This window comes from Meleagris gallopavo, chromosome Z, assembly GCF_905368555.1.
Source record: "Meleagris gallopavo chromosome Z, MGAL_WU_HG_1.1, whole genome shotgun sequence".
NCBI lineage: Eukaryota > Metazoa > Chordata > Aves > Galliformes > Phasianidae > Meleagris > Meleagris gallopavo.
Window position 1 is genome coordinate 25868438 of NC_139435.1, and position 13297 is coordinate 25881734.

The window sequence follows — 13297 nt, forward strand, 5'->3', positions numbered from 1 at the left end:
TCATGTCTTCAGCGGGACTGTGGGAGCCTGCAGGGACACAGCTGGCTTCAACGGACTGCCTGAGACGAGGCGGTTCCCAAGGCGCTCCAGCTTCATGGAGCGGATGTGCAGCTCCAGGCCCTCGCGCTTCTCCTCACTCAGGAACAGAGCCTGACGGCAGCGGAAGTATGTGGGAACCATCTGGGGTACATACTGTTGCTGCATGGACTTCCGCACTGCCGCAGGGAAGGACTTAAGCTTTACTTCCAGGCATTTTCTGGCTGTGTGCATGGAGAGCTTCCTGAAAGTCGCCTGACTGAGGTGCAGCTTTGAGATGATGGCAAGCGCTGCCCTGAGGCGCTGGCTGCTGGCTTTGATGTCAGTCACACGCAGGCCTGCAGTGTCCGTTTGACAGCCAATGTGCTTTAGCAGGCCTGCAGAATCCATTTGACAACCGATGTCCTTTAGCAGGCCTGCAGAGTCTGTTTGACAGCCAATGTCCTTTAGCAGCGATATGATGGCCTGGCCAGGAAGCGCTGCAGTAGCCGTGGGACGTTCCTGCTTGATGCTCGGAGGCAAAGCAATCTTTGCCGACTCCTTGGGGCGGTACTGCTGCCCCTTCCGGGGATGCTCCCGTTGCTCAGCCTGGCCCTGGGAATGAGCTTTCCGCCGGATGACCGTCCCAGTTAGACCCACATTCCGGGGAAGCAGAAGACTGGGGCGGCACGGCACCAGCCGCTCCATAGAGATCTCTGTAGGGTTGGGTTCACCCCACTTTCTTATCTCTTGCTTCTTGAGAATGTTTTCTGCGATGCAGTCTCCCTTGGCTTTCAGCGAGGGGCACAGGCTTCGCCGCAGCAGAGGCTGGGTCTGCCCTGGCTTGATGAGCTTGGGCAGGATGCGGCGGCATTGTCTTCCCCAAGCCTGCTGCTGGGAGAGCAAGAGCCATTTGGGCAGGCTCCCCAGTTGCACTTCCAGGCTTTTCCGGGCCATGTGCACCTTGAGCTCTGTGTGGGTTTCAACGCTCCACGCGGCTCCAGGGGAGCAGACTGTGCTGGGCATGTTCAAGGACTCGACCTTGCCTTTCCCGGGACAGCTCTGGACCTCAGGGGAGCTGCAGCAGTGGCATGACAGGCTGTTCCGCTCCACCAGCACCTCCAGGTCCTTCCATGCTGCCTGCAGGAAATCAGGGCCCAGGACACGCCTGTGCTCAGGCACCCCTGACAGAACCAGCTGCTGGAGCTCCTGGTCAGCCTCACTGCAGGGGCACAGTGGCTCACACTGCGGGCTCCTGTGCCCGGCCAACTGACTCTCGGCACCTGTAAAACAGGGAAGGTCCTTGAGCCACAGCGGGCCAGGGTCTCCAGAGATGCTCTGGGCCACGCACGTCCTTTTTTAATAGAAGACTGTTAGCTTTCATCCGAGAACTGCCAGAGACCACCACCACATTTTTAGGGCCCACGCTCCAGGAGGTGAGACCATAAGTTGTAATTTCTCAGAATTCCAGCCCATTTCCTTGGACTGTAAAGAATATGTATCTGAATACGTATATGTCTTTAAGTATGTAACAACTGCTTTCCTCGGTGTGCAAGTTAGAAGGAGATATCCCCCTCGCACCCTTGCTGTAAAAAACATACCTGCTTTATAACCTCACATGGGTTATAGAGTTTGATTCCGCACAAGGGTAGTTTCCATGTAAATAAGTAGGAGGCATTACTTTCAGAGCAACTCATGTATAGGCAGCCCAAGACAATTCCTACTCGCCCAACGCAGCCCAGACAAGCCAAAAAGTTTGGACGTCCGTGCCCTGGGCCCATCTGGCCAGGGTGCATTGGGCCAGGTTCTGGGCCAGGGCTCGGCTGCTCCCTGAGGCTCAGCCCCGCCTGGGGATGGATGCTCCTGGGCAAGTCTGGGGCACGGGCTGACCCTCAGAGGACCCACCTGGCTCCGGTGCCGCTGCTCGCTGCCACCATTTCCTCCACCGCAGGCGTTGTCTGCCGGCCTGCGGACACATGGACATGCGTCAGTCACACTCCTGTAGGTGTCGGATCACAGCGTCCACGAAGACTCTGGCCACCAGGAACAGGAGGCCACATTGAAGGACTAGGGTTACAGGGACAAAGAGAGAGCTGTCGTCAGCCATCACTAAGTGCTGGTCACGACCGCAATGGCAGAGGTGGGACCACCCCTCTGAACTCAAAACTCGAGCATGCTGACATCACAATGCTGCCCACTTGCCCTCGGAACCATGACACGCTGTGGGGTGGAGCCCGAGCATGGGCACCCTGCCTCTGCCTGCCCACCCCATGCCTGCACACGCCTCGTGCTGGCCGCCGTCTTGTTACCGTGGCCGCTCTGAGGAGGAGGCATTTGAGGTCCACATCCCACCAATCTGTCTTCCCAACAACCTAATCTCTTCCATTTGATCTCCACCTTTCCCAAGGATTCCATCTGCATAGCTTACGTCTCCCTGCCCCCAACTGGCCAGCTGCCTCACCTCAGTATCTTCCTTGTAGAGAAGGGCCCCAATCTGAACACGCTACTCCAGGTGCAGCCTCACTGTTGCCAGGTATAGAGGAACAATTGCATCCCCGCTCCTGCTGGCAACGCTATTACTGATACAAGCCAGGATGCCGCTGGCTTTCCTGGCTGTCTGGGCACACTGCGGGCACATGTTCAGGTGGCTGTTGACTAATGCCCCCAGATCTTTTTCCACCACGTACGCCATCCACTCTGCCCCAAGCCTGTAGCGCTGCATGGGTTGTTGTGCACTTGAATCTTGCTGAGCCTCATACAGCTGGCCTCAGCCCACCGATCCAGCATCATCTGAAAACTTACTGAGGGTGCATGCAATCATCCAGGACACCAGTAAAGGTATGAAACAAGACTGGCGCCAGTACTGACACCTGGGGATCGCCGCTAGAGAAATCTTCAGTCTGAACAGCTACACCATTGGAAAGACAGAATGGGTCCTGCTAAGGCAGATCCTTCTCACTGGCTCAGGCAAGGCTCTTAGCAAGACCACGATCCGTGTGGAAATCCTCATGGAATCACAGAATCCTTGGAGTTGGAAGGGACCTGCTTTAGCAGGGAGGGTGGACTTGATGATCTTTAGGGGCCCCTTCCAACTCCTACAATTCTGTGATTCTGGGATTCTCTTTTCCTCTTTCCTAGTCCAACTCTCCTGCATAGAAGCCATAGCCTTCGGCATGACGCCACTCATACAACCAGTCATTCAACTGGTCAGTTCTCCTCTTTCTGCCCGATCCCCGTGTCCAGCCAGGGGCACCGAGGAGAACATCGCCTGCACTGCTGACCCCTTCAACACCTTCCCAAGGGACGCAAGGTCCTTTTTGATGTTTTTTAATTTCCTGGTTGCAGCCTCGTGTGACCAGGCTTGAAAGACCAGGAGAAGATAGCTGTCGAATGGTGTTACCACTCCAGACGCTGTCTTCCTGATGTTCCTAACGTGGGCAGCAGACCTCTCTGGAGTGGTTATCTGGCGGCAGACGGGGGCCTCAGTGCTCCTCAGCAGGGAGTCTCCAATTACAGCTCTTCTTTAGTGGCACTGGTTGTGATTCAGGCCCTTGGTTGGACTTTCTTAGTGTCATCATCCTCTTCCAGTTCCAAGCTGCTGTCCCCAGCTTCTTCCTTCTCCCACACCAGAGTCTGAAATCTGTCAGCTCATGGCACCTCAGGGCCAAGGGGGAGGCTTCTTCTTTTGCCCTGAACAGAGACAAGGGTCCAGAGCCTCTCACCCTGCACATGTTTACTCTGTCTGGTCGGGAGACTGCTTGCCACCTTCCTGGCTGGGCCCCAAGACAGGGCTGACTGTCCATGATACCTGGCATCCTGTGATACCAGCCATCGATTTCCCTCTCAGACGCCTGAACGCGTCTCAGAGTGGCAACCTCCTCTCTCAGCCTGGGCAGCTGCTCAAGCAGTTGGTCCATCTGTGGCCATGACACCCCTCACCCACCCGGGTCCTATGCGTGACTCCTAGGTTCCGGAGGTCCCCAGAGCCAAAGGTCTGGGCAGCCTTCTCATTGCTTAGGAGTTGCGTCTGGATGCACGCATCAGCCCAGAGGGATTGTGGGCCTCCGATCTGCACTTCCATCTCTGCCTGCCTACCACGCCAGGTGCTCCCTGTTGGCTACCTTTGCACATGTAGGGGACGGCCCCTCTGCTCCTGGCTCCGCCCCTGCCGTGTCATAGCTCTGCTCCCACACAGAGCATGGTGACTCCTGGCAGCTGCTCCCTACCAGGGGCTACCTTCAGCCCGCCAAGGCAACTCCCTGCTTTGATGCAGAATACGTCCACGCAGAAGCCCAGCACGTCGCCAAAAGCAAATCGTCTTGATTAATTCCTAGTATAACTGTCCGTATCCCACTCATTTGTCTTCCCAATAACCTAATCTCTTCCATTTCATCTCCACGTTTCCCAAAGATTCCGCCTGCATATCTTATGTCTCCCTGCACCCAACCGGCCAGCTGCCACCCCATCACCACCCAGTGCAATAAGCCACGTCCCCAAGTGACACATCTATACATTTCTTGACACCTTCAGAGATGGGGTGTGGCTCCCTTTTTTTGGTGGGGGAGCAGAGTGACCACCTGGCCTGCATCTGTGTGCGCCAGGGAGTCAGGGAACGGTCCATGGAATCACAGAAGCATAGAACCGTAGAATCACAGAATGGCCTGCGTACAAAAAGCCGATTTTCCCCCTAAATAAATACATGAACATCTACTTGTGCCAAAGAGCTTTCTCTGTGGGGGCCTCCCTGAGGATCCGCCCCACTGCCTCTGCCCGCCAGGTCCTCCGGAGATGCTGCCCCTCCTCTCCCATCAGGATACTCAAAGTGCCCATAAAAGGCAGTAAACGGAACCAGAACATGAACTCGTTAACTCCCGCTGCTCCTCACGGTGTTCTGATGTGGAATACTGACAACAAAAAATCACAAAACCACAACATTCCACCCCTTATTCCACATCACCACATCATGCTTAACGTATATCTACATACGAACAAACAATAATTTACATGCATTACATATAGGCATTTCTATATACACATATATACATGGAATCACTAAGTGCACTCCCCCAGCATCACACTCACTTGTGGTACACACTGGACGTGCCCATCTTTCTCCATTACCCACCAAGTGGACCCAGGTCCCTGTGCAAAAACAGTTCCACGGAGAGGTTTGCCCTTCCCAGAAGCTGGAAGGACCAAACTGCTTTTCTCCCCATGCTTTTTACATGTACCACAGGGACCTTATCTCCTTCTACAGTATGTAGGGAGGTGGACTGGGTAGGACCATCTCGACTGACCGATCCTCTGGTGTTGACCAGCTGGGTGGCTTCTGCCAAATACATCTCCCAGTGCTTAAATGTTCCACCACCCACTGCTTTTAACATGGTTTTTAACAACCCGTTGTAGCGTTTGATCTTACCAGAGGCTGGTGCATGATAGGGAAGATGGGAAATCCACTCTATGCCACGTTCCCTGGCCCAAGTATTTACAGGAGAATTTTTGAAATGAGTCCCGTTGTTGGACTCAATTCTTTCCGGGGTGCCATGTCGCTGCAGGATTTGCCCCTCCAGACCTAATATGGTGTTTTGGGCGATAGCGCAGGGTACTGCGTACGTTTCAAGCCACCCAGTGATTGCCTCCACCATGGTAAGCACATAACATGACAGCTGAACACGTTGCCAAAAGCAAATCATCTTGATTAATTCCTAATATAACTCGACTCTTTAGAATTTCATCTGAGAGCCACATCTGAGTGCTGCAGAGATGAAACGCGGTGTGCCAAGCCGCAGCTTCTGATGCTGCAGATCCCAGACAAGGCACCAGTGGGAAGAGCCCTGATGCAACCTGGGCTCCAGCTGGCTTCCCCTCCTTGGTGTCGACGCCACAGCCACGCTTCTTGGGGCAGCCAGGCATGATTTAATGCCGGGGCACTCTGCAGCTGAGGTCCTGGGCGGTGGCACCCAGTCAACAAGGACTGGGTAAAGGGGACTCGGAGGGCTGCTGGCTGCACACACCTGCAACACCGACTCCTTCAGTGAGGGTCCCTATGGGTGCTCCCAACCTGCCACCACCACAGCCCCACTGTCCTAGCACACCCCTCCACGCATCGTTAGGCACACCCCTACCCAATGGCTGGGGCACAGCAACCCCTGCTCCCCCCAGCTGTTGGTGGAGCATCGCTCCTACGAAGCGTAGGTGGTGGGAGCGTAGCCTTGCAAGGGAAGCCTGGCTGTGGACAGCAGTGGGAAATGGAGCATCTGGGAGGAGCAGGTGACCCTGGCCTGCGTCCTGCCACTATCTGCCCCAGGAGCAGTTCCCAGGAGCAACAGGGGCATCTCACATTGGCAGGTAAAAAGGGCATAACCCCCTTTTTTTTGGTGGAGAAGCAGAGTGACCAACTGGTCTGTATTGGTGCACGCCAGGGAGTCAGAAAACGGTCCATGGAATCATAGGAGCATAGAACCGTAGGATCATAGAATGGCCTGGGTTGAAAGGGACCTCAAAGATCATCTAGTTGCAACCACCCTGCTCTGTGCAGGGCCGCCAACACCAGACCAGGCTGCCCAGAGCCACATCCAGCCTGGCCTTGAATGCTTCCAGGCATGAGGCATCCACAGTCTCACTGGGCAACCCGTTCTAGTGCGTCACCACCCTCCGTGAAAATCCTCCTCCTAATATCTAATCTAAACCTCCCCTTAGTTTAAAACCATTCCCCCTTGTCCATCACTCTCAACTCATGTAAATAGTTGCTCCCCCTCCTGTTTATACGCTCCCTTCAAGTTCTGGAATTAGAGAGACAATGAGGTCGCTCTGCAGCCTTCTCTTCTCCAGTCTAAACGAGCCCAGTTCCCCCAACCTTTCCTCATAGGAGAGGTGCTCCAGCCATCTGATCATCTTAGTGGCCCTCCTCTGGTCCCGCTCCAAGAGCTCCATGTCCTTCTTGTGCTGGAGACCCCACGCCTGGATGCAGTACTCTGGATGGGGCCTCACAGGAGCCAAGTAGAGAGGGACAATCACCTCCCTCTCCCTGCTGGCCACCCCTTTTTTAGTGCAGCCCAGGATATAGTTGGCCTTCTGGGCTGCCTAAGAGAACAGAAGGTGCTGTCAGATAACTGGGAGTGACCGGAAGCCGCTTCAGCGGCTGGGAGAACCCAATTCTTTCCATATGCACTGTGTGGCCAGTGCAAGGGAGGACCTGGCAGCTGCCCATCCTGGGAGGGCGATGGGCACTACGCTGCGTGCAGCCTTGGTCGCTGCTTCATGCTGCCTTCCCCATTCCCACAGACCAGGCAGGGCTGACTCCAGGACCACAGGCCAGGACTTGCCCTGCAACACCTCAAGCCTGCCTGCCTGCAGAAGGAGCCAACAGCTGTGGGAGCCTGCAGACCCCTCACAGCATCAGGTGGTGCAGGACTTGGTGCTGTGCCTCCAGATGACTCACAGAGACCCCGGGCTGCCCCCCAGGGGGCAGGCCAGGAGGGAGGAGAAGCTCCAGCCAACTTGCCGGGGCTTATCCTCATCTGCATGTCCTCCTGTGGGACAGCACACCTTCCCTGGTACTCCTGAGCTCATCTCCCCCCTCGATCCTCAGGGAGGCCCCCATAGAGAAAGCTCTTTGGCACAAGTAGATGTTTATGTATTTATTTAGGGGAAAAATAGGCTTTTTGTACAGAAAGCGTGCTACTGAGCCTGGCCCTTCCTCTTGTAGGTGCCTTGCAAAGCTGTCTTGACAGTCTTGGCACGTTTGCTCTATTCTTAGAGCTTCCCGGGCTTCTGTGTCTTCTTGCCTTTAGCTTTTCCATGACAGGTGCAGCGTAGACACCGCTAAGCTGTTGCTTGTGCCTGAGCTAACTATAAGATAGTGGCTCAAACCTGAGAGTTAGGTGGTAGTGATGGGAAAATAAGTTTCAGTGCCTGTTAATACCTATCAGGCTAGGTAGATCTGCCAAATATTAAGGGTAAATTGCCCAGTGAACCAGTGTAAGTAGCTTGAACTGATGGTTCTTGCCAGGCTGGGGCTTCTGTCATAGACTCTCCTGTTAGCAGTCTCTGTGAGAGGTGCTCCTCTCTCCTGTCAACTCTGGAGAGGGGCACAGACCTGAGCTTGACTTGAGTCCATACTCCTCTGCTTATAAACGCCCAAACACACTGACAGAACGTAGGCGCTGGCACGGCCTTAAATTTCCTTGCCTGGGTTTGGTCAGGAATGACTGACTCTATCGTTCTATGACTCTCCGCTTGCAGGCAAGGTGGACGTGCTTAGAGACAGACATCCACGGCATTTCAGGAATCGGGCATATCTTCCCCCAGACCATCTTGCTACTTGCTGCAGCCACAGGGTCACCGCAAGCATTTAACAATGAGCTGCGATAGGTGGTGGTGGTCTGTTGCACTCCACGGAATGTTCGCCTGACAAGCCAAAAGCTGCTGTGTTCTGCTTTGGCACTCCGGGTGCTCTTGCCTCTGCTAGGGCACTTCTTGTGTCCTCTGGGGCCTGCCTCAGCCCCGGATGCCTCGGAAGGTGCAGTCACGTATGTGCTGGTAGATTCCTCCTCCTGGGACGCCGCTGGCTTCAACGGACTGCCTGAGACGAGGCGGTTCCCAAGGCGCTCCAGCTTCATGGAGCGGATGTGCAGCTCCAGGCCCTCGCGCTTCTCCTCACTCAGGAACAGAGCCTGACGGCAGCGGAAGTATGTGGGAACCATCTGGGATACATACTGTTGCTGCATGGACTTCCGCACTGCCGCAGGGAAGGACTTAAGCTTTACTTCCAGGCATTTTCTGGCTGTGTGCATGGAGAGCTTCCTGAAAGTCGCCTGACTGAGGTGCAGCTTTGAGATGATGGCAAGCGCTGCCCTGAGGCGCTGGCTGCTGGCTTTCATGTCAGTCACACGCAGGCCTGCAGTGTCCGTTTGACAGCCAATGTGCTTTAGCAGGCCTGCAGAGTCCATTTGACAGCCAATGTCCTTTAGCAGGCCTGCAGAATCCATTTGACAACCGATGTCCTTTAGCAGGCCTGCAGAGTCTGTCTGACAGCCAATGTCCTTTAGCAGCGATATGATGGCCTGGCCAGGAAGCGCTGCAGTAGCCGTGGGACGTTCCTGCTTGATGCTCGGAGGCAAAGCAATCTTTGTCGACTCCTTGGGGCGGCACTGCTGCCCCTTCCGGGGATGCTTCCGTTGCTCAGCCTGGCCCTGGGAATGAGCTTTCCGCCGGATGACCGTCCCGGTTAGACCCACATTCCGGGGAAGCAGAAGACTGGGGGGGCACGGCACCAGCCGCTCCATAGAGATCTCTGTAGGGTTGGGTTCACCCCACTTTCTTATCTCTTGCTTCTTGAGAATGTTTTCTGCGATGCAGTCTCCCTTGGCTTTCAGCGAGGGGCACAGGCTTCGCCGCAGCAGAGGCTGGGTCTGCCCTGGCTTGATGAGCTTGGGCAGGATGCGGCGGCATTGTCTTCCCCAAGCCTGCTGCTGGGAGAGCAAGAGCCATTTGGGCAGGCTCCCCAGTTGCACTTCCAGGCTTTTCCGGGCCATGTGCACCTTGAGCTCTGTGTGGGTTTCAACGCTCCACGCGGCTCCAGGGGAGCAGACTATGCTGGGCACGTTCAAGAACTCGACCTTGCCTTTCCCGGGACAGCTCTGGACCTCAGGGGAGCTGCAGCAGTGGCATGACAGGCTGTTCCGCTCCACCAGCACCTCCAGGTCCTTCCATGCTGCCTGCAGGAAATCAGGGCCCAGGACACGCCTGTGCTCAGGCACCCCTGACAGAACCAGCTGCTGGAGCTCCTGGTCAGCCTCACTGCAGGGGCACAGTGGCTCACACTGCGAGCTCCTGTGCCCGGCCAACTGACTCTCAGCACCTGTAAAACAGGGAAGGTCCTTGAGCCACAGTGGAACAGGGTCTCCAGAGATGCTCTGGGCCACGCACGTCCTTTTTTAATAGAAGACTGTTAGCTTTCATCCGAGAACTGCCAGAGACCACCACCACATTTTTAGGGCCCACGCTCCAGGAGGTGAGGCCATAAGTTGTAATTTCTCAGAATTCCAGCCCGTTTCCTTGGACTGTAAAGAATATGTATCTGTTATGTCTTTAAGTATGTAACAACTGCTTTCCTCGGTGTGCGAATTAGAAGGAGATATCCCCCTCGCACCCTTGCTGTAAAAAACATACCTGCTTTATAACCTCACATGGGTTATAGAGTTTGATTCCGCACAAGGGTAGTTTCCACGTAAATAAGTAGGAGGCATTACTTTCAGAGCAACTCATGTATAGGCAGCCCAAGACAATTCCTACTCGCCCAACGCAGCCCAGACAAGCCAAAAAGTTTGGACGTCCGTGCCCTGGGCCCATCTGGCCAGGGTGCATTGGGCCAGGTTCTGGGCCAGGGCTCGGCTGCTCCCTGAGGCTCAGCCCTGCCTGGGGATGGATGCTCCTGGGCAAGTCTGGGGCACGGGCTGACCCTCAGAGGACCCACCTGGCTCCGGTGCCGCTGCTCGCTGCCACCATTTCCTCCACCGCAGGCGTTGTCTGCCGGCCTGCGGACACATGGACATGCGTCAGTCACACTCCTGGGCGGTCCTGCAGAACTGCTCCCGACTCCCCCAGCCACAAGTCCCCCAGCCACAAGTCACGCCCACCCTCAAATCCCCCCTACCTGTAGGTGTCGGATCACAGCGTCCACGAAGACTCTGGCCACCAGGAACAGGAGGCCACATTGAAGGACTAGGGTTACAGGGACAAAGAGAGAGCTGTCGTCAGCCATCACTAAGTGCTGGTCACGACCGCAATGGCAGAGGTGGGACCACCCCTCTGAACTCAAAAGTCGAGCATGCTGACATCACAATGCTGCCCACTTGCCCTCGGAACCATGACACGCTGTGGGGTGGAGCCCGAGCATGGGCACCCTGCCTCTGCCTGCCCACCCCATGCCTGCACACGCCTCGTGCTGGCCGCCGTCTTGTTACCGTGGCCGCTCTGAGGAGGAGGCATTTGAGGTCCACATCCCACCAATCTGTCTTCCCAACAACCTAATCTCTTCCATTTGATCTCCACCTTTCCCAAGGATTCCATCTGCATAGCTTACGTCTCCCTGCCCCCAACTGGCCAGCTGCCTCACCTCAGTATCTTCCTTGTAGAGAAGGGCCCCAATCTGAACACGCTACTCCAGGTGCAGCCAGGTATAGAGGAACAATTGCATCCCCGCTCCTGCTGGCAACGCTATTACTGATACAAGCCAGGATGCCGCTGGCTTTCCTGGCTGTCTGGGCACACTGCGGGCACATGTTCAGGTGGCTGTTGACTAATGCCCCCAGATCTTTTTCCACCACGTACGCCATCCACTCTGCCCCAAGCCTGTAGCGCTGCATGGGGTTGTTGTGACTCAAGTGCACTTGAATCTTGCTGAGCCTCATACAGCTGGCCTCAGCCCACCGATCCAGCATCATCTGAAAACTTACTGAGGGTGCATGCAATCATCCAGGACACCAGTAAAGGTATGAAACAAGACTGGCGCCAGTACTGACACCTGGGGATCGCCGCTAGAGAAATCTTCAGTCTGAACAGCTACACCATTGGAAAGACAGAATGGGTCCTGCTAAGGCAGATCCTTCTCACTGGCTCAGGCAAGGCTCTTAGCAAGACCACAATCCGTGTGGAAATCCTCATGGAATCACAGAATCCTTGGAGTTGGAAGGGACCTGCTTTAGCAGGGAGGGTGGACTTGATGATCTTTAGGGGCCCCTTCCAACTCCTACAATTCTGGGATTCTGGGATTCTCTTTTCCTCTTTCCTAGTCCAACTCTCCTGCATAGAAGCCATAGCCTTCGGCATGACGCCACTCATACAACCAGTCATTCAACTGGTCAGTTCTCCTCTTTCTGCCCGATCCCCGTGTCCAGCCAGGGGCACCGAGGAGAACATCGCCTGCACTGCTGACCCCTTCAACACCTTCCCAAGGGACGCAAGGTCCTTTTTGATGTTTTTTAATTTCCTGGTTGCAGCCTCGTGTGACCAGGCTTGAAAGACCAGGAGAAGATAGCTGTCGAATGGTGTTACCACTCCAGACGCTGTCTTCCTGATGTTCCTAACGTGGGCAGCAGACCTCTCTGGAGTGGTTATCTGGCGGCAGACGGGGGCCTCAGTGCTCCTCAGCAGGGAGTCTCCAATTACAGCTCTTCTTTAGTGGCACTGGTTGTGATTCAGGCCCTTGGTTGGACTTTCTTAGTGTCATCATCCTCTTCCAGTTCCAAGCTGCTGTCCCCAGCTTCTTCCTTCTCCCACACCAGAGTCTGAAATCTGTCAGCTCATGGCACCTCAGGGCCAAGGGGGAGGCTTCTTCTTTTGCCCTGAACAGAGACAAGGGTCCAGAGCCTCTCACCCTGCACATGTTTACTCTCTGTCTGGTCGGGAGACTGCTTGCCACCTTCCTGGCTGGGCCCCAAGACAGGGCTGACTGTCCATGATACCTGGCATCCTGTGATACCAGCCATCGATTTCCCTCTCAGACGCCTGAACGGTCTCAGAGTGGCAACCTCCTCTCTCAGCCTGGGCAGCTGCTCAAGCAGTTGGTCCATCTGTGGCCATGACACCCCTCACCCACCCGGGTCCTATGCGTGACTCCTAGGTTCCGGAGGTCCCCAGAGCCAAAGGTCTGGGCAGCCTTCTCATTGCTTAGGAGTTGCGTCTGGATGCACGCATCAGCCCAGAGGGATTGTGGGCCTCCGATCTGCACTTCCATCTCTGCCTGCCTACCACGCCAGGTGCTCCCTGTTGGCTACCTTTGCACATGTAGGGGACGGCCCCTCTGCTCCTGGCTCCGCCCCTGCCGTGTCATAGCTCTGCTCCCACACAGAGCATGGTGACTCCTGGCAGCTGCTCCCTACCAGGGGCTACCTTCAGCCCGCCAAGGCAACTCCCTGCTTTGATGCAGAATACGTCCACGCAGAAGCCCAGCACGTCGCCAAAAGCAAATCGTCTTGATTAATTCCTAGTATAACTGTCCGTATCCCACTCATTTGTCTTCCCAATAACCTAATCTCTTCCATTTCATCTCCACGTTTCCCAAAGATTCCGCCTGCATATCTTATGTCTCCCTGCACCCAACCGGCCAGCTGCCACCCCATCACCACCCAGTGCAATAAGCCACGTCCCCAAGTGACACATCTATACATTTCTTGACACCTTCAGAGATGGGGTGTGGCTCCCTTTTTTTGGTGGGGGAGCAGAGTGACCACCTGGCCTGCATCTGTGTGCGCCAGGGAGTCAGGGAACGGTCCATGGA

At 55.5% G+C, this 13297-nt stretch overlaps 2 protein-coding genes across 2 annotated transcripts; both read right to left on the bottom strand.

Annotated features, from left to right (window-relative positions):
• On the bottom strand, positions 1-2707 carry LOC146542173 (uncharacterized). Its single transcript, XM_085213555.1, has 3 exons — positions 2596-2707; positions 1921-1981; positions 1-1369 (listed from the first exon to the last, which is right to left on the bottom strand). Exons 1-3 carry the CDS (start codon positions 2705-2707, stop codon positions 1-3), a joined length of 1542 nt encoding a protein of 513 aa, XP_085069681.1.
• Positions 2708-8231: 5524 nt separating this feature from the next.
• LOC146542174 (uncharacterized) lies at positions 8232-11354 on the bottom strand. Its single transcript, XM_085213557.1, has 4 exons — positions 11243-11354; positions 10673-10740; positions 10493-10553; positions 8232-9877 (listed from the first exon to the last, which is right to left on the bottom strand). The coding sequence occupies exons 1-4, from the start codon at positions 11352-11354 to the stop codon at positions 8232-8234; spliced, it is 1887 nt and encodes a 628-aa protein (XP_085069683.1).
• Between the last annotated feature and the right edge of the window lie 1943 nt (positions 11355-13297).